The 27,932-nt window shown below is 51.9% G+C and overlaps 12 protein-coding genes across 12 annotated transcripts; 2 read left to right on the forward strand and 10 right to left on the reverse strand.

The window, feature by feature from the left end:
• Positions 1-31: 31 nt before the first annotated feature.
• CONPUDRAFT_79044 (ARM repeat-containing protein) lies at positions 32-2,198 on the reverse strand. Its single transcript, XM_007764615.1, has 6 exons — positions 2,080-2,198; positions 1,848-2,023; positions 1,613-1,792; positions 1,239-1,559; positions 355-1,188; positions 32-301 (listed from the first exon to the last, which is right to left on the reverse strand). The coding sequence occupies exons 1-6, from the start codon at positions 2,111-2,113 to the stop codon at positions 248-250; spliced, it is 1,599 nt and encodes a 532-aa protein (XP_007762805.1). The 5' UTR covers positions 2,114-2,198; the 3' UTR covers positions 32-247.
• A 79-nt stretch (positions 2,199-2,277) lies between these two features.
• Positions 2,278-5,856, reverse strand: CONPUDRAFT_79045 (26S proteasome regulatory complex non-ATPase subcomplex Rpn2 Psmd1 subunit). The gene is made up of 10 exons (XM_007764616.1): positions 5,689-5,856; positions 5,443-5,630; positions 5,258-5,391; positions 4,827-5,204; positions 4,648-4,770; positions 3,922-4,596; positions 3,206-3,871; positions 2,975-3,154; positions 2,475-2,927; positions 2,278-2,416 (listed from the first exon to the last, which is right to left on the reverse strand). The coding sequence occupies exons 1-10, from the start codon at positions 5,832-5,834 to the stop codon at positions 2,393-2,395; spliced, it is 2,967 nt and encodes a 988-aa protein (XP_007762806.1). The 5' UTR covers positions 5,835-5,856; the 3' UTR covers positions 2,278-2,392.
• Positions 5,857-5,974: 118 nt separating this feature from the next.
• CONPUDRAFT_148862 (mitochondrial cytochrome c oxidase subunit VIa) lies at positions 5,975-6,570 on the forward strand (the record flags this gene model as incomplete). Its single annotated transcript, XM_007765306.1, has 5 exons — positions 5,975-6,101; positions 6,152-6,179; positions 6,234-6,256; positions 6,312-6,484; positions 6,541-6,570. The coding sequence occupies 5 exons, from the start codon at positions 5,975-5,977 to the stop codon at positions 6,568-6,570; spliced, it is 381 nt and encodes a 126-aa protein (XP_007763496.1).
• A 336-nt stretch (positions 6,571-6,906) lies between these two features.
• CONPUDRAFT_148863 (uncharacterized protein) lies at positions 6,907-7,818 on the reverse strand (the record flags this gene model as incomplete). Its single annotated transcript, XM_007765307.1, has 7 exons — positions 6,907-7,142; positions 7,194-7,238; positions 7,291-7,356; positions 7,409-7,474; positions 7,531-7,563; positions 7,616-7,642; positions 7,698-7,818. The coding sequence occupies 7 exons, from the start codon at positions 7,816-7,818 to the stop codon at positions 6,907-6,909; spliced, it is 594 nt and encodes a 197-aa protein (XP_007763497.1).
• Positions 7,819-8,197: 379 nt separating this feature from the next.
• Positions 8,198-9,413, forward strand: CONPUDRAFT_115545 (ribulose-5-phosphate 3-epimerase). The gene is made up of 8 exons (XM_007765308.1): positions 8,198-8,331; positions 8,399-8,411; positions 8,474-8,499; positions 8,554-8,636; positions 8,690-8,750; positions 8,808-8,951; positions 9,006-9,137; positions 9,195-9,413. The coding sequence occupies exons 1-8, from the start codon at positions 8,226-8,228 to the stop codon at positions 9,308-9,310; spliced, it is 681 nt and encodes a 226-aa protein (XP_007763498.1). The 5' UTR covers positions 8,198-8,225; the 3' UTR covers positions 9,311-9,413.
• A 465-nt stretch (positions 9,414-9,878) lies between these two features.
• Positions 9,879-12,298, reverse strand: CONPUDRAFT_44500 (uncharacterized protein; the record flags this gene model as incomplete). Its single annotated transcript, XM_007764256.1, has 5 exons — positions 9,879-10,110; positions 10,164-10,271; positions 10,328-11,559; positions 11,613-11,863; positions 11,914-12,298. 5 exons carry the CDS (start codon positions 12,296-12,298, stop codon positions 9,879-9,881), a joined length of 2,208 nt encoding a protein of 735 aa, XP_007762446.1.
• Positions 12,299-12,498: 200 nt separating this feature from the next.
• CONPUDRAFT_134168 (uncharacterized protein) lies at positions 12,499-15,241 on the reverse strand. Its single transcript, XM_007765310.1, has 5 exons — positions 14,844-15,241; positions 14,531-14,793; positions 13,324-14,477; positions 13,165-13,272; positions 12,499-13,109 (listed from the first exon to the last, which is right to left on the reverse strand). The coding sequence occupies exons 1-5, from the start codon at positions 15,169-15,171 to the stop codon at positions 12,878-12,880; spliced, it is 2,085 nt and encodes a 694-aa protein (XP_007763500.1). The 5' UTR covers positions 15,172-15,241; the 3' UTR covers positions 12,499-12,877.
• Positions 15,242-15,696: 455 nt separating this feature from the next.
• CONPUDRAFT_148866 (pyruvate kinase) lies at positions 15,697-17,989 on the reverse strand (the record flags this gene model as incomplete). Its single annotated transcript, XM_007765311.1, has 14 exons — positions 15,697-15,879; positions 15,933-16,039; positions 16,092-16,325; positions 16,381-16,498; positions 16,549-16,557; positions 16,616-17,076; positions 17,130-17,181; positions 17,236-17,325; positions 17,379-17,423; positions 17,479-17,519; positions 17,575-17,649; positions 17,701-17,760; positions 17,816-17,837; positions 17,888-17,989. 14 exons carry the CDS (start codon positions 17,987-17,989, stop codon positions 15,697-15,699), a joined length of 1,599 nt encoding a protein of 532 aa, XP_007763501.1.
• Positions 17,990-18,621: 632 nt separating this feature from the next.
• Positions 18,622-20,955, reverse strand: CONPUDRAFT_86757 (uncharacterized protein; the record flags this gene model as incomplete). The annotated part of the gene is made up of 4 exons (XM_007765275.1): positions 18,622-19,466; positions 19,519-19,896; positions 19,950-20,622; positions 20,764-20,955. 4 exons carry the CDS (start codon positions 20,953-20,955, stop codon positions 18,622-18,624), a joined length of 2,088 nt encoding a protein of 695 aa, XP_007763465.1.
• A 124-nt stretch (positions 20,956-21,079) lies between these two features.
• CONPUDRAFT_148868 (uncharacterized protein) lies at positions 21,080-21,656 on the reverse strand (the record flags this gene model as incomplete). The annotated part of the gene is made up of 2 exons (XM_007765312.1): positions 21,080-21,291; positions 21,350-21,656. The coding sequence occupies 2 exons, from the start codon at positions 21,654-21,656 to the stop codon at positions 21,080-21,082; spliced, it is 519 nt and encodes a 172-aa protein (XP_007763502.1).
• A 467-nt stretch (positions 21,657-22,123) lies between these two features.
• CONPUDRAFT_148869 (uncharacterized protein) lies at positions 22,124-24,951 on the reverse strand (the record flags this gene model as incomplete). The annotated part of the gene is made up of 4 exons (XM_007765313.1): positions 22,124-23,968; positions 24,023-24,159; positions 24,210-24,502; positions 24,557-24,951. 4 exons carry the CDS (start codon positions 24,949-24,951, stop codon positions 22,124-22,126), a joined length of 2,670 nt encoding a protein of 889 aa, XP_007763503.1.
• An 809-nt stretch (positions 24,952-25,760) lies between these two features.
• Positions 25,761-27,881, reverse strand: CONPUDRAFT_115552 (P-loop containing nucleoside triphosphate hydrolase protein; the record flags this gene model as incomplete). The annotated part of the gene is made up of 3 exons (XM_007765314.1): positions 25,761-26,524; positions 26,576-27,510; positions 27,561-27,881. Coding segments are annotated over 3 exons (1,774 nt in total), but the record flags the coding sequence as incomplete, so codon positions are not given.
• Positions 27,882-27,932: the final 51 nt, after the last annotated feature.

The following is a 27,932-nucleotide window of genomic DNA, read 5'->3' on the forward strand; positions in this document are numbered from 1 at the left end:
AAGTTGTATCTCAACGATCTCACAGCTCACAGAAGGCTACGTTGATATCATTCAAACCATGTTGTACCTCAAAGACGTGTACGTAGCTGTATGTAATGCGTCCTTGAGACGCGTCAATACATGAGTGCTCTGTGTGATATAGTAAATGGAGACATGATGGATGTGGCAAGAAGCAGGAAGAAAGCGGCGCGGTGTCAACGAACAAGAAGTACAGTAGAAAAGGGAAATAATATTGATGTCTAGCATATCACTGTTGGCCGAAGCTGAATCCTCCTTGAGGTGCACTGACATCTGAGTGGAACTTGAACAAGAGTCAATACCTCGTTCGAATAACATGACATTATGATAACTTACAGCAAAGGTGCCAGAGGCGTCGACGCTGGGGGCATTGATGGCCCCATCAACCTCTTCCTCGTCTGGGAAGTACTTGTCCATGATGTTGAACGCCTTCTTGTAGATCTCCAAGTTGTCATGTGATTGCAAGTTATGGATCGTGACCATACCGCCAGCCTCTTCAACGTATAGCGCATACTGGTTGACTGCCCCGGGCCCGGCGGCCTGTTTGTCCATTTCTCCTACTTTGAGAATGTTGTCCAAGCCATCGAGAGCGACCTGGATAATTTTGTTGTCCATCATGGTGAGCAAGTCACACAGTGGCTTGATGCATCCCTGGGAAACCAAGTAGCGGATCTGCGCGGGCTCCTGCAGTCCACCAGATGTTGCGTTGGAAATAGCCCAGCACGCTTCTTTGCGCGTCTTGAAATCCGCATTTGACAAGATGTTGATGAGAGGAGGAATAATGTTGGCGTCAATGACGGCTTGGATTTGCGGTGGTGAGCCGGCAGTGATGTTCGAAATAGTCCAGCAAGATTCTTTGCGAATACCCTCCTTCGGAGAAGAAAGGAGAGACAAGAGAGCCGGAAGAGCGCCAGAGGCAATAACAACCTGCGTTTGCAGATCGTCGCCAGTGACGATGTTGCCAATCGAGCGCAGAGCAGGCGTCTGAACGGAAGTTGACTGGTGCATCAGCAAGTCGACGAGCCTCCTGCAAACTGCCGACTCGATGACGGCCTGGATTTTGTCGTTCGACCCGTCTGAAAGATATGAGATAGCCCAGCAAGCATCAATCAAGATCTCGTCGTCCAAAGAGTAAATCAGTTTAGTCAAAACAGTTAGCGCCGGAGAAATCTAACAACAAGTTAACCAAATAAACCCAGAACGTGCCCATAAGTACATACCAACTCCCACTCAGGCTGTGGGTTCTTGCCTCGGCAGAAGTTGCTCAACGTCCAGGTAGCGTTCCTCAGCATGCTGAGCTTATGGTTTTCGCTCAACAGAGTCAATAGCGGCCGGAGAGCGCCCTGTTGGAGGACATAGTCCCTGCACTGTGGGCTATCGCCAGCGATGTTCCCGAGAGCCCACACAGCTTGCTCCCGAACATCTAAGACGGGGGAAGATAACAGGTTGATAAACTCGGGGACGGCACCGGCGCCAATAACAACTTGAGTGTGTTCGGCGGTGCCGGATGCAATGTTGGTAAGCGCCCACGCAGCCTCGAACTGCAGGGGACGTGTGGTTGGCAATGAGATAGGACAAAAACACCAGATCTTACCTGGAGCATCGAAGCGCCAGTTCGAAGGAACTCAACGAACCGCGGAACAACGCCACACTCAATGACCTTCTCAATAGGAGGGTTCCGTTCCTTGGATAACAGTTTTCTGAACTTGGTGGTTGCATCGAGCTGGCGATCGCCGTCGTCGGAGAAGACACCAGAGATCATTTCCTCCGCAAGCTATGGAGAACAACGGCTAAGTCGACCAGGACACGCCGATGGGTGCGCGACTTACAGGAGGCTCCCAGCTGCCCGTGCCACCCTCGTCGTCCGAGTCAGGGCCAGCGGCAGGGAGAAAGTTACGCCTCTTGGCGATGTTCTCCTCGCGCTTTTGCCTTCTGATCTCCACCTGCTGCTCACCGCGCCGACGCCTGAGGTCATCCTGCTTCAGGCCGCCCATGTTCTTGTAATCTACAAGGTGACGCGTCTGAGATAATGATATGAACGGTACTTCAGGGGGTGCTCACTGGCTCTGCGGTGCTCCATCGTACGAGACTCCATTGGTGTAGTGTAGGAGAGAGGGTCGTGTAGATGAGTGGGAGATGGGAAGGGGAGAGCAAGAGATCGACAAGCGGCTCGCTTTCCTGCACGCCTCAATCGCGAATCCGAACCCAACAAACAAACCGCGCCTTTCCACCTCCAGTCACATCCGTAACGTCACGCCAGTAATTTGACTGATAAAATTTGTACCATCTAATCTACAGCCAGTGGGATGCGTTATCATGATATTGAAAATGCATTACTCTGCTAATACTATTACTACCAATCCTAGTCCTTTCGTCATGCGTCGTTATCGAACGGATACTAGTCAAACCACCATCGTTAATACACCTATCAGGTTAATGGGACAATGACTACTCACCTCAAACGGCTCGGGCGGACCAACTTCGGGTGCATCTTCGTCGAGAGCGATATTAGCCCCGCCTACTGGCCTTGCCGGCGTTGTGGTAACAGGCGGTTCAACAACCGGCGCCACGGGTGGAGGGTCAAATGTAATGAATTCGGCCTCTTCTTCCGGTCGTCTATCCTTCAGGATGAGAATTCCACCCCCTCCAGCATACCGTTCTGACGGAACAACGGCTGGTGTCGATGACGACTTGGGCTTTGAAGGCGACCAGTGCGTCGACACAGGTCGGACAGGCTGGTATTTGCCATCGGCGGGGAAAGTGATATATCCCATTTGAGCGGGGGTCACACGAGAGAAGTTCTTCAGCTTTTCAGATGAATGTTCGGACGCCCGCTTCCCCTGCTTTTCCACTGGTGGTGCATCATCGCCAGCCTTCATTTCCACGTCCTTGACCTCTGCTTTGTCATCCTGGCATTATGATCAGATCAAGCCTGCATAAAAAATATAAAACTCACAGTGTCCATGATATCGCTGTCGGCAGCAGCCTTCTTTCTTTCTCTAGCCTTCACTTTGGCCGTGGTGGAAAGAACTGCTGTTGCAACCCGAGCAGTTGTCTCCTTCTTTGGCGGTGAGGCAGGCGAAGGGTACGCGAATAAACTCGGCTTCGCATTCGACGTGAACTCGAATTGGGGAACCTGTAGTTAAATGAGTCAAAGCATGCTTTAAGGCAGGAGATCCCAGCTCACCTTAAGTTCCTCATCCAAACCAATGATGGCAGTAGGCTCAAAAGCCAAGCAAATGGCATGCGCAAGAGGATACCAATACCAGAACTGACAGAAGAGGGAAACACCGATAATGGCGTTGGTGTTTCTGCTCCCAGCACGACTTTGCAGGCTGATAGTAACGTTGCGGCCACCAGCATCAATCAGACCCTGGCCTATTGCAGCACCGAAACGAGCCATAGGATCCTCATGCTTGTCTGAAATAACCCTAGTATACATCGCCCTCGTGGAAGCCATGGATATGGATGAGGCTTCTGATTGCTGCACCAAGATCATTCCCAGTGCAATGAAAGCACCTTGCCTCACAAAATCCACGCTGTCTTTCGTCATGGGCTCGAGGATTTCAACTGCGTCTTGTAAGCCAGTTCCCGCGCAAGCGATGCCCAAGGCCAAAGTCGCGCCGCAACGAACGTGGGGATTGTAGCTTTCACTCAAAAGTTGGACAACCCGAGGCACTTGGGAGGGGTTCTTGAACAAGAGGAAGGCAAGAGACGTGACAGCCGCTCGCCTTACATCATCGGATGTGTCAGAGACAGCGATGTGAAGCAAACGGCGGACGGCATCGTTGTCAGAAGTGCCAGCAAAGGCTAAGGCCAAAGAGTAAACGCCGCCATAGCGGAGGATGGGGTCCTGGATTCAGGTCAATAAAGAAGCACTGCAACATAAGATAGGCAGCATACCTTCTCGGCAAGTAGAAGTTTGATCATGGGCATAGCCTCTTCCTGTCGACCATAGTAGATGAAGGCGATACCCATGGCAAGACCACGGATAATTTTCTCGTGCTGGGTTTCTCGGGCGTAAGTCAGCATCTCTTCGGCGCAGTGTTCGTCCGCTGAACCAAGCATGACCAAGCCCATCGCAAAACCTGCTGCTTCACCAGCAACAGCAGAGTCAGTGAAAAGAGTTTCCTTGAGAACTTCGTAGGTATCCGAGTTCTTTCCGCCCATGCCAGCAATTCCTAGACCAAGGGCAGCGCCATGTTGCACCACTTCTCCTTGAGCATTCTTCAAGTTGTCCATTAGATATACTTCGGCAGAACGATCAGTACCATGGCCGGCATTGATCAGTCCCAACGCGTACAACGCTCCACCCTCAGAGTATGCAGCGCCTTGTACTTGACTCTCGCCTCCGTTCTGCGGGAGATATGGGCCAAGGATATTCATCCCTTCTTGAAAGTAACCCTTGTGAATGACTCCAAGCGCAGCCGTGGCAGAGAACTTGGACCAATTTGATGCCATTCCCAGCCACTCGAGATTCTCCCGAAGAAAAACGTCGGACGTGGTTCCAGCATGCATGAATGCATTTTGCAGGGTAAGGGCCGTGTGGTAAATGGACGAGCGAGGTTCGAGCGCATCCTGCGAAAGAGACTTTGAGCATGCGTACACATCGCACAGAAGTTAGTTTACCTTGGTATTCTTCAAGATGAGCATATCCACTTTGTTATTACGCTTCAAAAATTGTAGATAGAGCTTGACAGACTCTTGACCGCCCAGTATGCTCCGTAAGTGATCATATATTGGCTTAGTAGTCTTGACGAGTGTAGGAAGTAAGTAGTCGTCCCAATTAGTGTGTCAACTGAACTCACGTCATCGCCGTCGGGCAAGCTACCTAGAACGGCTTCAAGATAGTCTGGCGCACCACCCTCCACCAAATCGAACGCAAACTGGTATGCCAGCAGTTTTTCTTGGGAAACGAGAGAGTTTAAGTAGGGTATGGTGAGCGAGGGGTTATTAAGGACTACGAGAAGGCGAGCGAGCGTGTGCAGGTGAGAGGACTGGCCACTGGAAGCAGGGGGAGGGAACAGCGGGAGCAGGAAGTTGAGTACCTGGTCGCGGTAGGAGAGGGAAAACCCTGTATCCAACACAGCGTCCATGGTGTACGACAGTAATGAGATGTCCTCCGTGAGCTCGTACACCTTCGATATCATGTCCAGTCGCCGAGCTTCGAGTGCAATACCAATGGCCTAAACGCGCGTCAGTACCGGGGCACTAGAAGGCAGTTTACAAGCTTCCACACCTGTTTGTGATCATTATCCTCAATGCACCGTTGGAAGATACCCTCTATGATAGACTTCAGCCGAGGATCTACGTTGCTCTGCTTCTCGGAGGGGTCTTCCATCCGTAACTGGATGTAGCGGTCGATCGCCTTCGCTGTTTGAAATTATAAGTTCTGAGACTTGGGGTTGGTCGATTGAGGCTTACAGATCACAGTTTCAGCATATTCTGCCGAGGCGACTGTACGGATCTCAGACTGGAACGCGTTTCCGGCACCAAGGGCGAACGAGAGCGCTTCATCATACTCTCCGAGGTAATAGTAGACCTTGCTAGCCAGTAGCGCAGCAGAGTCACGAGCATCGCGGGGAAGTTCTTCTGATTCGTACAAGCTCTCACTTCAGGCATCGAGAAATAAGATAACGGGACAAGGAGCAAGTGGGAGTGAGGACGCACATGAGAGCAATGTGCTCTGATATCTCTGCCCAGAACTGAGGCACGAGGGGATTTAAGGCCTTTAGAGCGTGCTGCTTGAAGACAGGATCAGGCTCTGAGAGAAGGGCGATGACACCCGCGGCGGAGGATTGAGCGCGAACGACCATGGCTTGCTTTACGCTTGACGAGAGACGCGTCACCCGTGTGCCCCTAGCTTGACTTCCAAGTACATTCGGGCGGAGTTTGAACATCTCGAGCCATACGCCCGAGCCTGTCCGTCACCGGTCCCAAATCATCAAACCTCACCATGTCTTCCGTTCTGCGCACTGCTGCCCGCTCCGCTGTCCGAACCCGCCAGGGCGTCCGTGGATACTCTCAAGCTCACGGTGGCGACTACTTTGCTCAGCGCGAAGCCGTCCGCGCCCACGCTGATAGTCCGTCACGGTTCTGTCTTGCTTCACAAATCACTGACTTGCACCTCTAGGCACCACCCAGCTTTGGAGGCGGATCAGGTTAGTCTTGTTTGCGTGACATATCACATTCTCTTACCAGCATCGCAATCGTAGCTTCTACGTCTGCTTCCCAGTCAGTAAGTAACCCCACATACTTTCCCTTGCAACCAGATTTTGAACTTATATCGCCAGCTGCCGTGGTCATTGCTTGGGTCCGCAACGCCGAGGCCGAACACGCTGAACACCTGGCTCACCTGAAAGAAGAGAACGGCGGTAAACTCCCAGAGGTACCTAACTACGACTACCTCAACAAGCGCGTAAAGCCCTACCCTTGGGGCATGAACAGTCTCTTCTTCAACCCTCACGTGCGAGCATGTTCCCTCCTATCGTCTACGGTTTCTAATTCAGACGTTGTCTGCAGGTCAACAAGGACTTGTCGGCGAGCGAATAGATGTGTTACCTCGTACTCAAGTGCTATTTCACCAAATAGAATCATCCACTCCAATCATCATTTTCTGGGCGTTGGTCATGGTGACTACTTTTCACGCGTTGAAAACGTCTTTGATCCAAACACGACAACCCATTACCGTCCGCGATCTTAAGTATAAGTATCTGATGTGGCATGTTCTAGGTTCTTATCCATTCTCTGGGTAAGGTTGTGCTTGTAGTAAATTTCATGGAAGTTAAATTAACGACGCCCGTGGAGCCATGGGTATGGGCAAGATCTTAAAATACGGTCGTAATGTGATCAGATGAAATGCCGAAAAGATCGCCATTAAGCAGCTGCTCAGAGTAACAGAGCACCCATCGCCGCACCACCGACAATGCTTAGGGCTGCCATGTAGAGCGGGGAGCCCGCGGCGTTAGACATAGAAGTGGCTGCGTTCGAAGTTGGACTGGCAGCGAGCACGGTAACTGTAGCTCCTCCAACGGTCATGAGGGATCCAGGAGAGCCAGAGGCGGCAAGAGTGATTGCTGATCCACCAGCCGAGGTGATAACGGTAGCAAGTTGGCTGCCAACGCCTGCCAAAAGCATCAGTCTACTGTCTGAAGAGACACAAGACTAAAACTGACTTGTGACGGTACCCTGAAGGCTGTGGCTCTTAAGCCAGGTTGACGCTATATGATTCATGAATGCCAGCCGTGGTACAGTAAACAAAGTGAACCTTACCGTCGGATAAGCCAATGGAGTAACCTTCTGACGCATAGCTATTGCCCACGACGGAGCCGACAGATGCTGAAAGATACAGTCATGAATACCAGCAAGTGAAATGACGATACTAGCGCACCCCAGCTACTTCCAATGGAGTTGCCTTCTGACGCATAGCTGTTGCCGATCACGGAGCCGACAGATGCTGAAAGAGTGTCAATGTTTATGGATCTCAACAAGTCAAAGTGATGGTGCTCGTACCCCAGCTACTTCCGACGGACTCGCCCCAAGATCCTACATACTTTTAGTACCTAATGCTAAGCACGAACGGACGCTCTGTGCTTACCCAAGCTTTCGCCGTAAGATTGCCAGTCTAGAGAACTGGTAAGCCAGCAGTTCGTTAAACAGGCTCTACAAGTAGAACTCACCGCGCTTCATCTCCGGTACGGGGGTAGGAGCCACGGCGCGACCTAGAACTGGTTCTACTGCCCAGACTGCCACCAGGGCAACTAGTGCAACGTTGAACGGAACGAGTGACTTGGCGAACATGATAGGTATATTGGGGGGGTCAAGTTTTCCGAAGGCAAGAAGATAGAGGGCAGAGAAAGTCGAAGAAACTGAACGGCTAGCGTCAGAGAGTGGGGTCACGGACAAAGTACGTAGCCTGGTGCATTAGTCTGCGATTTTATGATAGCAGCGACTGCTGCCGAGGCTGAGCGCTGCTGCTACGGTTGATGGTTGCCCGTTACAGTGCCTCCGTGCTCTGCCTGCTGTTGCCCAGTGGATTGATCATCGGGCTTAGTATACTGTGAGCGCTAAGCATACAGGCAGTGTATCTATTTTTATCACCAGCCTGATGTCATCCTTGCAGATCTTGGAAAGGAAGGCGCCGTAGGACGAGCCAAAGTTATCGTAGATCAGGTTCACTCGCAGCTCACTCGAATCTCACGTTCGCCATGCCTCGCGCCATCATTTCCCCCTCGATCCTCGCCTCAGATTTCGGTCAGCTCACCGCAGAATGCAACAGGATGATCAAGGGAGGCGCCGAATGGCTTCACATGGGTACGTTCCGCCCCTGTGTTCCCTGCAAAGATCGCCCATGATCGACGTCATATCGTATCTTCAACAGATGTCATGGACGGGCAAGTACTGGCATACACTCAGCGTAAATCCCGGTTCCTCACCAGGTTCATGTACAATCCAGCCACTTCGTCCCAAACATCACCATGGGTAGACAAATCAAATAAATTATAAACAAACTTCGTCGTTCAATGGCGTTCACAGGTGCCCCCGTCCTCTCCTGTGTTTCCAAAGGTGTGCCAGGCATCTTCATGGACTGCCATATGATGGTGGCGCAGCCCGAAAAGGTTCCTTCCTTCTGTATACTACATTGGGTCACGACATTGAAGTGCATCGACAGTGGGTCAACGACATAGCAGATGCTGGCGGCTCGCTTTACTGTTTCCACATCGAGGCCACATGTGCGCATTGCCCACAACTTCTACTTGATTTACGCTCACACCAACCTCATCACACAGCCGATGCTCTGTCTATCATCAAGTCGATACATGACAGGGGCATGAAGGCTGGCGTCGCTATCTCGCCCGACACCCCGTCGACAGCGATCACAGACGAAATTGGCGCTGCCGCCGACATGCTGCTCGTCATGACTGTATATCCTGGTACGCATAATTGATCAAACTTATCGCACTCGAGATCTCAAAGATGTGTTTCAGGCCGAGGAGGACAGAAATTCATTGAGCGCTGCGTACCCAAGGTCGCCGAGCTCCGGAAACGTTTCCCCGAGAAGGACATCGAGGTCGATGGTGGAGTGGGTCCAAAGACTATTGATGTTTGTGCCGATGCCGGTATGGTTTCATTTACCTTGATTGTGGAATCATGAGCTTTACCTGCCGTTACTTCAGGGAGTAATGTTATCGTTGCCGGCACCGCGATCTTTGGAGCAGTGAGCGCTGAAGAAGTCATCGCCAGTCTCAAAGCTACAGTCAATGCCGCTCAGGCTAAAATTATTGGTAGTTAATCTGCAGTATATGGTCCAAAATAAAGGTTTTGTACAATGTAGAAGGTAGAATATACCAATTCAAGTTATTAGAAGGTTGTATACCGAGATCATATCCCCAAAGGGGCATTCAACAGTTTCGCGTCGTCTTTATGTTGAAGCCACAATATTCACTCAGTCTTTTGCAAAGCACAAGACAGCCATGTTCCGATGTTCTTGTGCAGGATACATTCGTCAGGTATCAGTGCAAGGAATTAGAGGTAGACGTTATGTTATCACCCCCAGTAGCGAGTGCCTACGTTATTAAGTAGTTTTTCAAATAGTTCAACAAGAATCCAGTGCGAAAAGAGACAGACTAGAGGTGAGATACCCAAGCATGTACGGGTACGGAAGCAGAGGGCAAGGTCGTTCAGATCATCATGGTATAGGATGGTGAATAGGTACTGCGGCACCAGGTCTAAAATTGGGACCCCCAAGTTTCTATGTACGCACAGGATGTCGCCTTCGCCACCAGGAGATGGTATCAAGGGTCGGTCAGCTGGCTTATTGGAGAAGGCTCCGTCCAAAAATGAGGTGCGAATGGACAGCATCACCACTCGAGCCACTCGCCGTACATATTGGGACGCTCCCCACGAATGTACGATTCAAACGTGCGCTTGAGAACGGTCGCCCAATCCAAATCACGTTTGTCATCTCCAACCCGGTCCACCCAATCATCAGGGTCAGTGTCTGGGTCGGCGGCGGCCCGTGCAGCTCGTTCGCCGGCGGCAAACTTGGGTCCTAGATCTGGCCAGTTGCGCGAAGGGTCAAACGGTTTCCACCTACGCGCCAGTAGTCAGCACGAGAAATGGACACGATGATGAGAGCGTGTTACCAGAAATTATGGAAGTGATAAGAATAAGCCCCTCTGAAGAATCCTTCAAACCCGAGAGCTTGAGGCTGTGCACTGATTGTTGCCGGCGTGTCGAAGAAGTCCGCAAATCTGAAATACATCATTAGCTAACAACGCTTGCATTGAATTATGACGTTGATGCCCACTCCTGGAAGTAAGGTTGTGGTGGCCGTTCCCGCTGGTAGAGCTCCGTGTTCAGCCATGCCGAATCAAAGAGGGCATCTGGAAGCCGAAGGAGGAGGCCTTCGAGATATGAATCCTTGAGATATCGCGAGACCGTCATAGGATGGAAATCAAGACCGTTCTTGAGAGCAGTATGGAATAGGAACGTGCCCAGAGCCGAGTTCCTGTTCATCCGGAGAACAGCGGTGTTGTATTTCTCTAGACGGGACCATCTGTAGGCGAAAGCTCCCTTCCAACCCCAGAGCTCCTCCCAGTCCCGGAGGAAGATCGTGTCTGCGTCCAGATAAATACCACCAAATCTGTGGCACAAGACAAAGCGAGCCATGTCAGACAGAATAACCGACAGTCTGTCATATGACGATGAAGACTTGGATCCAGTCCGGTTGAGCATGTCATCATCGTCACCTTTCTCCGCAGTAGGTTTGGGAACATCAGCCTCAGTACCATTCGTCCCTTCCACAACTTGAATGGTCTCCGAAACTGTCTGCGACTTCTCGGCGGGTACGTCAATGACATGACCTCCAGAGTTGAATAGCGTTCCCTTGAGTTCTCGCCACTCGTCTTTAAGCTCAGGGATCCCATCAAGTTGATCAGTTGTGTTCCAAAGCTTGAACTTAATGACATCCTTGAAGCGAGGGTGAAGGAAGGGTGCTGCCCAAGGATTAGTCTTCAATCCTTCGTACATGTCGCTCACAGCCGAAGGGTTTGGCACAGCAGCGGCAGGTCCCGGGTTAATCCATAGCCAAAACTCCGGACGGCAGACGTTGTCCGTAGGGGTATCCTTCTGATGCAAACCGACATTCTGGGTGAAGAGGAAAGACAGTAAGGCCAAATAGGGTTTGTCTGTGAACGGGCCAGTCCAAAACATGTGGAAAAGTCGAGGGTGTTCCGGATCGCACGGAGTGGAAAGACTCGAGTGCGGGACGTGCGCTAAAGGGCGACGTAATTCCAGGCTCGACTCCCATTCCAGACCTTTTTTGCGGATAAGACCAGCATTCGGATCCTCGTCAGCAGATGAAGCGGGGCGAGGAGCGATGACATTTGCTAAAGATGGAGCTTGCTGGGGTTCTGTGAAATTGTCGCGTTCTTGTTCCATGTAAATGTAATGCCAGTCATCCATCTTCCCGCGTCGCAGCCTATTGCCATTGTCTAGGCCTCCGCCTACTCTGAGCACCTCGAGACAGTCCCGAACATACTGCAGGATCTCTCTCAGTTGGGTAGTTGATCAGGAAGAGGATTCATGCACACCTTATTCTGAGAGAAGTCGCAGTTATCCATGACGATGTCTAGGTCAGAGACACTACCTGGAACAGGCCGCGGGGGATATGCGACCTCTAACGAGTTTTGTACGTCAAGGTAAACGCGCCGAGGACCATCACCCCGCGTGGTTGTGACAACAGGACCGGGAGGTGGCCTGAAACGAGAAGGGATGGTGGGTGCCCGTCGAGGTGGCAAGGCAGGGTTGAGAGGGGCCGAAGTAAGACCTATTTGCTCAGGGACTGATTCCCAATGAGCATGGTGAGGGAACAGCAGGAGGGACATTACTCACTCTTGATGTTGCTGGGGTAATGGCCGCTGTCAATCTCCCACTTCCATATACGCTGGAGGTCTTCTCGGGAGAAGATGAGAGTAGAGGATTCGCCTGACGCTGAGGCCCAATCGTCACTTTCATTGCTAAAGCGCTTGGCAAAAGAGAAAAAGCCCCAGAGGGTGGCAAGGGCGATAATGAGCAAGAGAAGGGGCGCCTTTCTGCGGCCGAAGCGAGTCGCGGTGAACTGAGAAACGCGTCGGTGGTTGGGAACGTGGAGGCGAAGGTTGCGGGTGCGAACACCTGGAATAGGGACGAGAACGGGCACCGTCCAGGACATGGAGCGGGAGTGGAGGTGCATCTTCTCGTGTACTGCAGAAGAGTATGACGGAAGGGCACTGGTCATGCGAGGCTTGTCCGAGTGCCCGAAGTAATTAGACGATGCCATGCTGCTGTCGCCGTGGCGGGGCGGTGGGAGAGCAGCGCGGGGGCCGCTCGCTGTAGGGAGAGATGTGGGGATGGGTGAGCAGGAAACTGGACTGGCTGATGTTCCTGTTCTCACTTTCGAATTTGGATTCGAGTCCCGCGGGACAGCTCCCGAATCTGCGCAGCAGTTGATGTAATTGCAACATTCATTCCACGTCCTGTTAAGTACTGTGTTAACGCGCTCTCGGCCTATAATAGGCATATCATAGTACCAGTCAACGTTCAAATGTTCAAATTCGAACTCTCATAGATGCATCATGCAAACTAGTACTGTATGATCAGCTATCCGCGTCTTCGTATGTACTGCCTACTTGCAGTTCGTCAGAGGAATCCAAAACCCACGATTACTATGTGTGTATGTGTGCTAGTGTTCAATGAAGTAAAGATCGGACGGGAATCAGAAAAAACCCTAACGGATAACACGAAAAAGCAACTCCTCCCTCCCAACTGCACATATATAAAACCATACCTGCAAAGATGGAGGCACGTCGCAAGCTATTTACCAGCGCAACCACTCTCCATACATATTGGGCCGCTCACCCCGAACGTAAGCCTCAAACGTCCGCTTCAGAACTGCTGACCAGTCAAGATCTTGCTTGTCGTCATAGACTTTATCATTCCAGTCGTCGGGATCATCGTTGGGACGTGCTGCTGCACGTGCCGCTCTTGCGCTCTCGGCAAACCTGGGGCCCAAGTCTGGCCAATTTCGACTTGGATCAAACGGTTTTGACCTACAAAGTCGTTATTAGGGCGAATACCAATGTAAATCTGTTGTGCTGGACAGACCAGAAGTTATGGAAATGGTACGAAAAGGCACCCCGGAAAAATCCGTCGAAGCCCACAACTTGAGGTGCTGCACTGTCCACGGCAGGCGTATCAAAGAAGTCGCTGAACCTGGAGGAACAGTGAGTTAACTCTTTAAGTAATCCGTAGCAAGAGGCATACTCTGTGAAAAATGGCGCTGGAGGCCGATCTAATTGGTAACCCTCCGTGTTTAGCCACGCAGGGTCAAACAGAGCATCTGGGACGCGGAAGAGTAGACTCTGCAAGTGAGCGTCGTCTAGATACTTCGATATTGACATTGGATGGAAGTCCAATCCATTCTTGACAGCAGTGCGGAACAAGAACGAGCCGAGCGCCGAGTTCTTGTTCATGCGAAGAACGGCGGTGTTATAGGCATCGTGGTAGGACCACCGGTATGCAAAAGCCCCTTTCCAGCCCCAAAGCTCCTCCCAGTCTCGGAGGAAAAGAGTGTCGGCGTCAAGATAAATGCCACCAAAGCGATGACACAGTATGAACCGTACCATGTCCGATAAGATGACAGACAACCTATCATAGCTGGTCGGAGACTTGGAACCCGCACGGTTGAACATACTGTTGTCATCTCCTTCGTCATGCGCATTGTGCACTTTGCCAGCGGGCATGTTCACTACGTATCCACCAGACTTGAACAGACTGCCCATGTTACGCCATTCGTGCCGCAACTCAGGAACAGCATCTAATTGCTCGGTGGTGTTCCAAAGTTTGAACTTGATAACATCGTTGAAGCGAGGGTGTAGGAACAGAGTAGACCATGGATTCGACTTCAGCGAAGCATACATGTCATCGACCGCAGTAGGATTCGGCACAGATGCCGCAGGTCCTGGGTTGATCCATAACCAGACTTGGGGTCGACATACAGATGTTGACTCTTCAACGTTGAGGTGAAGATCAAGCCGCTGGGTGAAAAGGAAAGAAAGAAGGGAAGCGTATGGCTTCTCTGTAAACGGACCAGCCCAGAACATGTGGAATATGCGAGGATTCTCGGGGTCACAGGTGTTTGACAAAGACTTCGGAACCTGAGGAGGTGAGAGATCAAGAAGCGGTTCCCATGCAGCACCGCGTTTCTTCACCAGTCCAGCATTCGAGATCGGTTCTCCGGTGGGGAACAGTCGCGATCCTTTGAGAGCAGTGGGCGTGCTGGGCGTTGGAGGAGGAGCGGCCAAGGTGTCGGTCTCGTGAAATACATAGCTCCATTCGTCTGGAATGCCCTTTCTAACTCTACGTCCATTGTCTAAATTCGCACCCAAACGAAGGAACTCCAGGCAATCTCGAACATACTGAACGTAGGAGATAATTAGCAACGTCAAAGATACTCAATTTGTGCAATCACCTTGCCATCATTAGGAGCAAAATTACATTGCTCTAGTATAATGTCTAAATCGGCGGTGCTCCCTGGTAGTGGACGAGGAGGGTATGCGATGTCCATGGGAGTATCTGCCTGGGGTATACGGTAAATCCGTTGAGGGCCATAACCGCGAGCCTGTGTAATGGCCGGATCGGATGGAGGAGTGAAGGGTGAAACGAGGGTGTGTGCCCTTGCGGGGGGTACGGCGGGATTGAAGAGGGTCGACGTGAAGCCTAAGCGTTCTGGGACTGGAGAGGGGTTAGACTGTTAGCCAGGGGAGCACCTGGGGAAGACACACTCTTTGCAATACTAGGATAATGACCACTCTCAATCTCCCACTTCCAGATTCGCTGCAGGTTTTCTCTCCCAAAGATAAGGGTGGAATCGCGGAAAGATGGTGCCCAGTGTGTTTCTTCGGCGCCGAAAAGGGCAACAACAAGGAGGACGGCGAACAACCCTGCAACAAAAGCAATACAGCGGCAGACGAGGCTGCGTCTGCGGCGCAGAGAAGATATGTGGAGTGGGGGCAAGCGGGAGGGGCTGGATGCGCGGCGGAGACGGGGACGACGGGGACGAGAGGGCGGGAAGGAGACGGACACGGGAAGCCAGGAGGGCGACTGGCGCATGTCTCCGCGAGGGGGAGTGGCGGACAGAGGCAGGTGCTGTGATGCGCGACTCGAAGCACGATTGCGCGACCAGGGGACGGCGGATGGAAGGAAGGGGAGCATGCTGGCCGGCATCAGCAAGGTAAGGAAGGAAACACTCGAGGCAGAATCGAGTTCTCGGACGGAAAGGAAGGAAAACGGTGCGTTCAGCCTCAAATGTGCGTTAGAACGCCGTCAGCGGGAAAATGGACTCAACTACTTACTTTAGAACATATGAGAGGTGATTAGAATTTAGCGTTCCTCTTCCACTTCACACCGTCTATGATATTATCCCCATCTCCCACGGTTTACATGTGCTTCACGAGGCTCCACGCGCACTCACACTACGCGTCCAATTTCAGATTGACATGTCATCTTATCTTTCTATAACATTACAGTACCGCAATGCGCTTGTATACATGGAGAACTTCTTTTCCCAGCAAGTAATGTACCTCAGCATCTCAGAAAACGTACAAAGTACAAGTGTCTATGGTCCATCCTCATCATCTAATTCGCACCCAGGGGCTGCAGCTCGAAGTCCGCCGGATCAGTCGGAACGGACAGAATCCGAAGCGTGTTGGTGTGTCCGAGGCCGCCTTTCCACCCTTGCACCGCGATGATCGTACCACCAGTCTTGATGATGTTCAAGGCAAGCGCGTTCTTCAGACCGAATCTAATGCGGTTGTCGACCTATAGATAGGGGGAGTGAGAAAGGACGTTTGTCTGACGGCGTTTGCGCTTACATCTCTCTGCCACTGACTCTCGGGGATGCCTCGAGGCTCAGGATACCAGAAGGGGTAGCATCCGCGGTGGAGATGGATCTGACGGGCGGTCTGCTCGTTGCGAGTAACTAAAAGGTAGACGTATGAGTCACAAACTCGTAAAGTGGCGGACATGCGTACCAGTGAGGATGGGAACACGGGGACGGTATTTAGAAATCAGACGAGCGGTGTTGCCACTGGTAGACAGCACAAGGATCGCACTGGCATTCTGCTCGCTGGCTGCAGCAACTGCCGCAATCGCAATAGTCTCAGTGGTCTCAGTGGGACCAGGCTGGATTGCACGAAGCTCGTCGTATAACGGAGGATAGCAGATCGCCGACTCGGCGAGAAGGCAAGTCTCAGCCATCATCAGGACTTTAAAGAGATTCATGATAAGCTTAGGTTAATCACGTATGGTAAGGAAACATACCAGACTCCACGGGGTAGGATCCCTTTGCAGTCTCGCCGGACAACATGACACAGTCTGCACCGTCAAGAACGGCGTTTGCAACGTCGCTGACTTCGGCGCGGGTAGGGCGAGGGTTGTACTACGAAAGATCAATAATATATCCAAATGTCCTCGAAGGCCACGACTTACGGTCATGGACTAGAAGAATGGCAGGTTATTATAACGAACAGTAACTCCAAGAGTTTGTTCTACGCACCTCAAGCATCTGGGTTGCAACGATAACGGGTTTGCCCGCAATGTTGCACTTGGCAATCATCATCTTTTGTGCAAGGAACACTTGGCTAGCAGGGATCTCAATACCAAGGTCACCACGTGCGACCATGACACCGTCCGTCTCCTTCAAGATCTCATCAAAGTTCTCAACACCTTGCTCATTTTCAATCTTGACAATGATCTTGATGTTGGCGCCGTCAGGCCCAAGAACTTGACGGATATCCGTAACATCTTGACCCCTACGGATGAACGATGCGAAAATCATGTCGACGCCGTTCTTGACACCGAACTGAAGGTCTCGCTTGTCCTTCTCAGACAATGCGGGAAGATCAACATCGGTCTTAGGCAAGTTCACACCCTTGCGAGACGACAAGGTGCCGTTATTCAGGGCACGAACGCGCACAGTGTTGCCATCAATAGACAACACCAAAAGTGACAAGATACCTGCAATCTCGTTGGTTTCTGTGAAAGACCAGCAATTCCTTAATCATACGTACCGTCATCAATGAAAATGAGCTTTCCAGGTGCGGTGACCTTCGGCAGGTTTTGCTGAAAGGTGCGGATATGAGCCGAGTTCGCATGGTTTCACTGAAGCTCACGTACATAGTCCAACCACAGAATCTGGTCATCGCAAATCTCGCTGTATTTGACATCGGTAGAGATTGTGAATTCGTGACCAGCCTTGATAGGGATCTGTGGAAGGTTCAGTAAACATAATGCGGCCTCTGCAAAGTGGCATAGCATACATCTTTGCTGTCCCGCATGACACCAGTCCGGATCTCAGGACCTTTCTATTCCCAGAATCAGCATACAACGATGGTCGGAAAAGGAGCCTATGGAACGCACTGTGTCCAGAGCAATCGCGACTGGACGCCCTTGTGGGTTGGCTGCAAGAGTAATCACGTCAGCATGCTCACAAAATAAGAGCCAAAAAGTAAATACCTGCAACCATTTTTCTTGTGTTGTCGATGACACTTTGGTGGTACTCGTACGATCCATGGGAGAAATTCATGCGGACTAAAGATCGGTGATAAGGGCTAAATTTGTAGGACATACGAGGGCGCTTACCGACGTTAACGCCCGCGCGCCTCAACTCGCCAAGTTTTTCGACATTGTTGGTGTTGGGACCTAAACGATGTCGGATCAGAGATGCGAGACAGGCGAAATGAACCCAGTTACCCACCAATAGTGGCAATGATAGCGGTCTGCGCAAGCAGTGAGCGAGATGATCAGCATGGAGGGAATTGACGCTCACCTTGCGGAGGAACTTAGTGTCAGCAGTGGGCTGGGGCGCACTGGCGACGCTCAGAGTGGAGTTCCACTCAAGTTGAGAGCGGATGTTGTCGTAGGGAAACATGCGTTACTTTGACGGGAGGATGGTGCTAGGATCGGAGTGAAAAACGTCCAAGAGATGAGCGACATAATAAAGGGGGAGCCGGCAGCCGGGAGCAGAAGACAAAATCGGCATCGGATATAGAAAGGGTGAAATATGGGTTATCGATGTTCTTACAGTTTGACAAGCCGGCGAATATACTTACCCAATGAGCGGACGTAGAGGTTGAGAGCAAGGGACGTCTGCCAGCGGATAGGCGGTGTTAACACTGTGTAAACCTTTGTCCTTGTATATAGCCAAATCATTTCAAAGAGGGAAAAGCCCAGATCTTCGAATTCCTTTCTTCAGAACGGTTGCATCGCGGTCACAGCCTATTTACAGCAATCTCTTTGGCCGCCGCACGCGTTCGAGCGCTCACGTTAACTTCTCCCCATTCTCGGCGACTGTCCTTGCCACATGCAATGATGTGAAACCAGCGTCCACTATCTATACCCCTAGCCAACGTACAAGGCAAACTAGATGGACGGTCGTATTGGAGAATCGAAGGAAAACCCATCACAGCGAAAACATTCAGATTACATACAAAACACGAGCCAAGTCGGTTCGCGATCGATAGCACATATCAGCCAAAAATGAAACATATAATATTTACTTTGTTACATCACCCTCAGTGTCCATCCATGCATGTTTCCATCAGCTTGGGCCGCCGCCTGCGCAGCCGCCAGCCAGTTGGTGTCTATCCCTGTCCCAGGGGGTGGAGGGGCTGCCCCGCCAGTCATGCTTGCGAGATCCATAGACTCGAACATGTTCTCACATGTGATCGTCCGGCCAGAGTGGTACCCTACCCCATCGGAAGCTCGGATAAATAGCAATGGCAAGCTGCGACCTGAAATGGGGGGAGGAGGCGTAGGATGAGAGGGAGGGTTTTCGCTAGCCTCAGCCCCTTCTGTTTGACCCCTGGGAGAGGAACGACCGTTTGCTGCTGGCTGCACCTGAATGTCACTGATATCAGGACCATTAGAGGGGCCTACGCCAGGTGGAGGTAAAGCGTCCTCCTGAAGGGCTTTGATCACGTCCGGAATGGGAGGAAGTTCAACCATCACGATAGTATGCAAAGGAGGCGCAACGAATCGAGGAGCAGCAGAAGGCCCTGATGGCGAAGTTGCCCCACCTGCAGAAGTAGAGTCGTCCGACCCAACGGGCAAGGGAGATGGCCCAGTGAGCGGCTGTACGTAAGGGGAGACTGTAGTAAGCGGACCTGGAGGAGCAGCCTGATACACGCGTGAATGTAAAGGGCCGATATTGCCCAAGTAAACGGTCAGGGGCATCTGCGTTCTAGTCTTGGGGTCCTCGTAAAAGAAGTGTGACACGGTCATTTCGATGGTATTCGTCGAGGCACGGTATATTGGGGAGGCGAACAAAGTTGGGAACGGGGTGATCGGCGAAGGGGGGATAGAGTTGTTCTGCCCGAAAGCGTCAAAGAAAGTATACTGGAATTTAGCTGCACAACTCATGTTAGCATGAATCAAGATGGGTCTAGGCATTGCACTTACATATACCGACAATTGTCCAGCATAAATAATCATCGACTTCGTCGACAAAAACCGGAGTGTCATCTTTAGTTTCCTCTCGGATTCGAGGAGACTGGAATATCAGAGGGTGGGTTCCACCCTGTGAAGCTATCCCTTGCGAAGAAGGCGAGACAACATTCGGAGTGCCAGGAATCGGACCCTGAGCCGACAAGTAATGATGGGAACCATCTGGATTGACGCGCTGAAGGGCAATTTTCTGCATCTGACTAACGGGGCCACCATCGTCGTTTGAAACACGCCCTTTGTCAACTTTACGAATGACAAGTGGTCCTGTAGCAATGTTTGACATAGTATCCGACAGCACGACTTGACATCCATAAGTTACAGGCTGAGGACCAGCTGCGGCCATGAATCTGAGTACTTTTGGCAAACTGACGGACAAGGACACGTACAGTGCGGAGGAGCGTCGTCTGGACGATGCACAACGTTGACGTTGAAAGCGGACCACGACGTATTGCTGGCACACAGTTGCCCAGCATCGATGGTCATATATTTCGTGCGAACGGTCTGTGAGTTGATGCGGTTAAAAAGAGACACAGGTCCTCCAGCCAATATGCAAGAAGAGATGTTTCTAGTTTTAGCAGTCTTCTTGGAAGGCTTTGATATGATAGTCACAGGGGCAGAATCAAAAGTAGCCCAAACGCGTCCTGCAGACGTAGTATCACCGCCCTCCGTGGTGGCAGGATCTGCTATGTCAAGGGAGAGCTGGAAACTCTTTGCCTTCGCGGTGCCGGTCACATGGAGGAACTTGAAGCTGCCCGTCATATTGTTGTCCAGCGAAGTCTTTTGGTCGAAAGAACGCTCCCCTTGCTCAGACACGACGGACATGGAAAGCTGCTGCGAGCGCATCTGCCAGACAGGGCCTTGAATGTGGACGACGGGCGGAGGGCAGAGGAAACGTTTCTCTGAGCCATAAGACTTCTGGGCTACTGCAGCGTGAAGGCACATGACGGTGGTCATTGGAACGACGCGCGCGGGGTCTTGGGAGACGTGTTCGCGTACGGTCTTGCGAATCTTCGGGTGAGGGTCATCCTGATCCGGTTCGTCGAGCTTGCGTTTGCTGTTCTTGCTCGAGTTGGGATTAGACGCGCTTGCGGTAGAGGCCGTGTTCGCGTCTGCGCTCGTGTTCGGGTTCGACGCAGCTGTCGGATTGGGGTTCGGCTGGGCAGAGTGAGAGGAGGGTATATGGGAGGGGCAGAAGCGCACCTGAATGGGGAGCGGGGGAGTCTGTTGAGCGTTGGCGGAGGAAGTCATAGGCGACCACGGGTGAATATGATCGTGGTCCTTGGTGGACGCGAGAATGGAGTGCAAGGACGCGCTCGGATCTGGTGAGGGGGCAACCTGCGGGTGCTGGGGCGAAAGGACGTGCTGTGGGTGGGTGTCCGTGTCGGAGAGCATGGCGGAGGAGAAGGGATGGAATGTCCTCATGATGAGGCCCAGGAGGACTTGCTTGTGGGAAATGCAAGGTGGGAAAAACAGTTGGGTGTGAGAGACGTGAGAACAGGCCGTGTGAGCTTTGTATTTATAAGTCACTTGCGCCTGGGACCCCGCTCAACACTCTACGGGGGCCAGCGGCAACCGCCAAAGGTTCGTCCCCAGACACCCCCATGCTCGCCGCCCGCCGTTGTCGCAGCGCGAGAAACAATGACTCCTCGTCTACAGCACTTCCCTCCGCGTAAGGCGACACAAGCAGCTCGTCGTCCGCGCCCTCGTCCATCCTGAATATCTCCCGATCTGCAAAATCAATCATCAATCAGCATCTTTTGATTGGTCGTCCCGCCACAGAACCAACTCAGTCGCAGAATGCCCAGTTTGTCCTCTCCCAAGATAGCTTGCTCCGAGTCTTCCGCTGTTACCTCTCCTTCTGCCTCCGCCTCACTGTATTTCCCTCCCCATCGAAATATACCGGGGAAGAAGCCTCCTAGGCTGAACGCGTCCTGATCTTCCTCGTTCAAGCCTTCCTTCGGCCTCCGTTGCGTCTTGGCCGACGTATGTCCACTCTGCTGGACATCAGCCGTCGACTTGGCCCGAGGCAGGGCTGCCCGCCTCTTTCTCTGCTCCTCGTCCAAGCCATTCGGTACAGTCACTGAGCGGCGCATCTTGGAGGTTCTTAGTGAAACCTTAGGGGACGTCTTCTTTCGCCTTCACTGCAACTCTCCTGCTTTACATACATTCGTACGCTCACACGCCCTATTTCCTATTTGCGGAACGCAACCCCAAACATTCTCTAGCATCCCCAAAGCTTTAAGCTTTAAGCATGGAATGAGGTGGATGGCAATAGTAACTAGATTCGTGGCCTTGCGGCAATGCATTATATAATATTAGGAAGAAGGATTGTATGTACGAGATGTCGTATAACCGCCAATGATACCACCATGCAAGAATTGAAAGGTAATCCAAGTGTTTACGTATCGTTCAGTCCAATGAAGTCCGTTCAAGTCCATCCGTGTACGTAGCGAAAGATCTGAAAGGAGGGAAGGCAATGGTGCCTCAGCCATTCCATAGCTGATCATGCGAGATCGTCTGACCTCGTCGAACCTGTAGACTAACCCTCACCAGGCAAGGGTCAATTACCGGGGCTTCGCGTCCCGGGCCTTGTGGAACGTTCGGCCTGCGCTCCTGTCCCCGTGTCTTGCTGCCGCCGTTGCCAATCCTCTACCCGCAATACGGATTGTCGCTTAGAAGAGGAACCGTTAGCTGCAATAGCAGCAAGCTTATCGGCACTAAGCGAAGTACGATGACCTTTCTCCAGGTCAACCAAGGTCGACCCTCGATTCAATACGTCGCCAGATTGGCGTCTGGTCTTGTCGTCCTTAGCAAGCTGAGCAGCTTTCTCTGCGTGTCGCTTGTTGACTTGCTGCTTCTCGATAGCCCGGGATCGCTCCCACCGACTCTTGGCATCTTCCAATTTCGCATGGTCCTGCTCAAGCTGCGTGACTGGCGCCTGCATGTCTCTCATCTTCTCACGATGACGAGCTTCCATCTCCTCCACAGTGGCAACTCGCTGAGGTTCTGCTTTCCTGGGGACTGGAGCCATGATTCCCGAATCACCCCGCGGCATAATGTATGGAACATTGGTGGGAGGGTCAGGGGACGGAGTGCGCTTTGCATACTTGGGGCGTGGAAGGATCACAGGAACATTAGTGGCCGGATTGTCAAGCGAAATCTGACCCGTAGGAGACGCTGATGGTTGGAGGGCTTGAGGAATATTGCTCAGATGCTTGCTATTCCTCCTTCGACCACTTCCGTGGGCCCCAGAAAGACGGAGACCGCCGATAGGCACGTCATCATCGGATGTATCCTTCGGATTTGAGTCGCTACCACCAATGTCTTTCATTTCGAAGGTACTCTCCCGGCGCTTGCGTTGAGCAACGGCGTCTGCGACTGCTGCAGACATCGGTATACGCGATGAAGGAATGCGGTTCATAGGCGTCGTAGATATGGGGACACTAGTGCCGGCAGGAGGCTGGAGGAGCTTGCGATCATGAGTGTAGGAGTCCCAATCTTCGTCTTTCAGAGGTACACTTGTTGGTCGACCGATGGATGCACCAAGCGGTGGTGCATCAACTTGGGCACCAAGCTCCATAGATTGTATCCGACTGCGGGGTGCCTGCTGTCTGGGCGGCCGAGCATGGGGTCGTGGCGCGGTGACGTTGTCGAGATCATAGCTCAGGGTCCGGCGAGAAGTAAGAGATATGGCGCGCGACCGTGAATCACTGGAAGATTCCACACCAGGAGTCTCCGACCGAAGGAAATCGATTGAACGCCTGAGTGTATCAATTTCTGCTCTTAGTCCGTCTGCTTTTGCTCTGTCTTCCGCAGATAACTCTGGTCCGTCTTTGTCTTTTCCGTCATCTGGTGCAATGAAACTCGAAGGGACATCGTCCTTGATCCCCAGCCCAAGATCCAACGCCGGCAGAACACCTTGAGATTTTGGATACTTGGAAGCAGCCCGTTTGTTCAGTTCATCGTCGTCGGGGGGAGCTGCCATCAAGTCAGAGACACCGGACTGATAACGCGGACGGCGATCGCCAATAAGCGTTCCGTCATTGGAATCTGTGGTGGGGAAGTCCTTCATTAATGGCGTGCCTGACCAGCCGCTTTCGCGACGACCATGCCTGTCAAGGGTTGGATGATCGCGTTCCCATTCTTCCCGCTCTTTGTCCAGCTCAGCCAACCGATCTGAAGCACCCAACTCAGCCTCTTCGTCGCGGCGCTTTTGCTCCTCCGTTATCTCTTTCAGTTTGCGTTGAAGGACACGAAGGATACGCAGCTGAACGGCTCCTCCCATGAGGGCAATTGCACCAATGAGACCCAATTCGATCATCATAGTCTGCGAGACGGGGAAGCGGATGCCATTTTGAGAATACTTGGGGAACATATCGACAAATCCGAGGTTCCATATGTAGAACTGGTGCGTATTGGTTGTCAGGCATGTGTGCATGCAAAATACTCAGATCCGCACCTCTTTCAAGCCTGCTGTTGTGTAACAATCAATACCGAGGATGAATGCTGAGGAACCAACGGCCGCAGTCGAGACAAGTAGCATCTGCCAATGCAGTCTAGGGAATGAGCACAAGACAAACCCCACGACCCCACACCCTAACAAAAGTGTCAGCATCGTAGACCGCTGTACAAGGCAGATCGTGTACCAATATAAAGGATCCACCGAAGGCCAACAGAGGTGATCAAGCCACCATTCCTGAAGCACTGAATCCACAATCCCACTGCAAACCCACCCCAAGCTCCTATAAAATACTTGGTTCCCCTCCAAAAGAAAATGGTGATGCCTCCTCCAACAATGCCAGCAATCGCCGATGCGAGCACGAACATGCCCTGAAGGGTGTTGTTGGGCGGGTTGAGTGCCGGAAGGATACCAAATTTGATGATGAGGACGAAACAGACGAGTGCTAAGGTGTAGAAACCGATGAGAAAGAATGAAGTCCTGTGATTGCGAGGTCAACAGGGGAAGTACTGACAAACATTAAGGAAGGTTTACCATCTATTTTTGTGACCCCAGAAAGCGCTGGGAAGGCCAGTAAGAATAAGGATGGCTCCTAGTACACCAAATGCCGGGGTGATTCGAGTATCAAGAACAATAGGAGTCGGGGTCGTAGACGCGGTGGTAGAGGTGGGAGATGACAGAGTGCTCGTAGCGTTGTACACTGATTGAATAACTGTGGTAGCAACTGGAACTTGAGTGTTCCCCGAATTTGATTCAACGATGCTGGTGTACGAGGTAGTAGCGATAATCGTAATCAGAGAGGCTGTCGAAGATGCGGAGTTGTTGGACTGGGTGGAACTCTGAGCGGATACATATTGAAAGATGCATGAGAGGAGACAAAACAAGAGGGCAGTCCGGCAAAAGACGGCAGCCGGGGATGAGCCCGGCATTGAAGGAGGAAAGGAGAGGGACGGGAAGGAGAGGGAGGGAGAGGGAGAGGAAGGTGAAGCGTAATAATAAGCCGACACGAACTCGACGCATTCGCTGGCTGGCCAACAGTGGTCAACCGGGTCAGCCACTGCTCGGGTAAATTCTGCCCGCGTAAGACCATAGCTATTTATGACGCGCTCCAACATATGTGTGGGCAACCTCGAGGACAACCTTTCCCTCGATTCCTTCCACGCTTGTTCTGTTGCTCTCACCTTGCTCTCCCCTTGATAGGAGTCTGTCTCGGCGCGCAGCAGTACTCACAGGACAGATTTCTCTCTGCTGAACACGTTTATTATATTTCTGCGACATTCCTGCTGGAGTAGCATGCCTATCAATGGCCCGGGGCCGTCGCCAGCGGAGGCATTCTCAAGTCATGCATCACAGCATCATACCACTAGTTGAGACGCAACCAGGCAAACAAACGGACTCCCAGCCGACATTTTCTACCAAGTATTTGAAGCTTGAGCTTGAACGGCAAAGTTAAGGCGCGCTGTCAGCCTGGAAGTTGTTCACATGCATCGGGCTGGGATTCCCCGCCGAGGGAACTCGAGATGATCATTTGCGTGGCAATGTGGCATACGCGCACGCAAGCGTTAGCGTGTAATCAGGCAGTACCCAACATAAGGCCTAAGGCATGCGGCCCGTATATATGGATGGGCTGCAACCTTCTGATCAGCTTGCTCAGATCTAAGATCAGCCTCAGGTAAGGTTAACAAGCCCTGCAATAACCTGCAATTTATCGTACTCAGGTCACCACGGCCCTCCCCTCCTGACTTGCATCCCGCAAAACCTATGTCTGTTGCATCAACAGGGCTTGTAGCGCCAAGTGTACTGGCGTAGTTACACTGCGATACCCGCACCGGTACCTAGTCCGATCGAGATACGTGCACCAGCACTGGGTCTATTTATGTAGCCGACGACAGAAAAGCTGCGTACATTAGTTTCATGTTAGTTATGGTATATCTTCAGTGGTCCTTGGGCTAAGATGTGCCGATGCTTCTTAAGCTAGTCCGGCTCAATCAAAGCGCTCCAGCTTTGCAGGGATTATCTTGATGGACTTCAGCATCCTCTTCATTTTGGCTGCCTCGTCATTCACTGGTGTCTTGTCGTCTATCGGTTCCTCGCCTTGTTCCAAAACAGTGATGACCTTGCCTTTCTGGCCGAAACGCCCCACCCGCCCGCCAAGGTGCAAATATGTGTCGCTTCGAGGTTCCGCAGGCAAGCCCAGTATGAAAACGTGGCTGAGTGAGGGAAAGTCGATCCCGCGGGTAGTTGCCACAGTCGACACCAGCAATGTAGGCTCCGAGTGGAAGCCCTCGCTACCTTCTGCAAGCCTCGACGAGAACTGTTCGTCTTTTAGTAGATCGAGACCGAAGGCATTGACGCCTAGTGCGCGTAAGTCCAGAATTGCACGGTCTACTGAGCCATCGGAGGGCAAGATGAGGAGGGCCCTCTGAGGAACGTCCATCGCGAAAGTTACGGCGATACATTCTAGCAAGTGAGGTTTATATGTTGGTGGTCGATCAATGAGCTCTGCAGTGCCAAGGTCAGAGAGACAAAGAAAGACATTTTTGTGCCGCTCACTTTTGTGTGATGTATCTGAGAACTCCAACTCATGTTCATCCTCATCGAATGGCATGTCGTCAGCGTCTGGATCCACAATTGGTTCATCAAGTACCGAGGAATTGTCCACATCCAAAGTAACAGACCCTGGCACGTTGGTAGCCGTCCCATCTTGTCTTACGAGCAGAACGTGATGTGTAACATCGGGATTGAACCCGTACCCAGGGCGAGGGTTGACCCTCTGGTGATTCTTAGATAGTTTGGTGGTCTTGCCGCGCCTGAACCAGCCAAATGCACCAAAGAATGCAGTTTTGAGCCTGTTGCGCATCGTTGCACTGATGACAACAAGTTGGGGACGTTGTGCGGGCGCAAGTCCTTTTTTAAGAAGACTCTTGCGAATTTCTCGAGGTCCCTCGCGTGGAGTGTACATAGTGTCCAAGAGCACTTTGAGAGGCCCGGGTCTGCGATCTATCTTCTGTAGGAGTTTGCTATATTTGTGCTTATTCTTTTTTGATGGGACCCAATCTAACATGTAATCAACCTCGTCTGCCACAACGGCGGATAGGGTTGATAGCCGCAAGAGAGCAGGCTGTGAGTGCAAGACGTCGACGAGTGCTGTGGCGGTGCCAATAAGAATGTGGGGAGGCGTCTCGGCCAGTTTATTCATGCTTTCGGTTTGAGGAGTTAGAATGCAATCAACCACTTCGGGAGATTGAGCTAGTTCCCCAGCGCTGCGATTGCCTCGAACAAGAACTTGTGCAATGCGATCCAGTGAGGCGGGAGGAGTCGTACGCGATACAAAACGATGAATCCACCGAAGGTATTGAATCGCTAGGTCACGATGTGGTACAATGACCAGCGTCGTGATACACCGTTCAGAGTGTTCTGCTCCATCTTTTCGCTCAACCTTGACTCTCCGTGATTTACTTAGGAGACCAAGCATCAAAGCGAATGACCTACGGAGAGAAATCAGTGAGAAACTGTTGAAAGATAGAGCAGTACTCACTTTCCAGTCCCAGTGAAGTCTTGGTACATAATGTCTTCATTATTTAGCAGAGATGTTATAAACTTTCTTTGCATGTTGCTGGGGAGTCGAATATCTGGGTATGCCGCATGAAGAGCCTTCACCACGGGTATTGGAAGGCCAATAGTTTCGAAGGACGGTTTTTCAAGTGCGATGTCTTGCTGCGGAGAATCTCGCGAAGAAAGGTTCGGTGACGAGTTTTCTGAGGCACTATGGCTCATATATTGACTGAGGGCTCGTTTCGAGCATGTTGGAACGATTGTGCCCAATGTTAAGCGCGTAGAAGTGGTGAGGAGAAACATGGACGTCCCGGCAAAACAGACGCGTCTCGCGACCGCGCGTCGTGACAATCAC

This window comes from Coniophora puteana, assembly GCF_000271625.1.
Source record: "Coniophora puteana RWD-64-598 SS2 unplaced genomic scaffold CONPUscaffold_1, whole genome shotgun sequence".
NCBI lineage: Eukaryota > Fungi > Basidiomycota > Agaricomycetes > Boletales > Coniophoraceae > Coniophora > Coniophora puteana.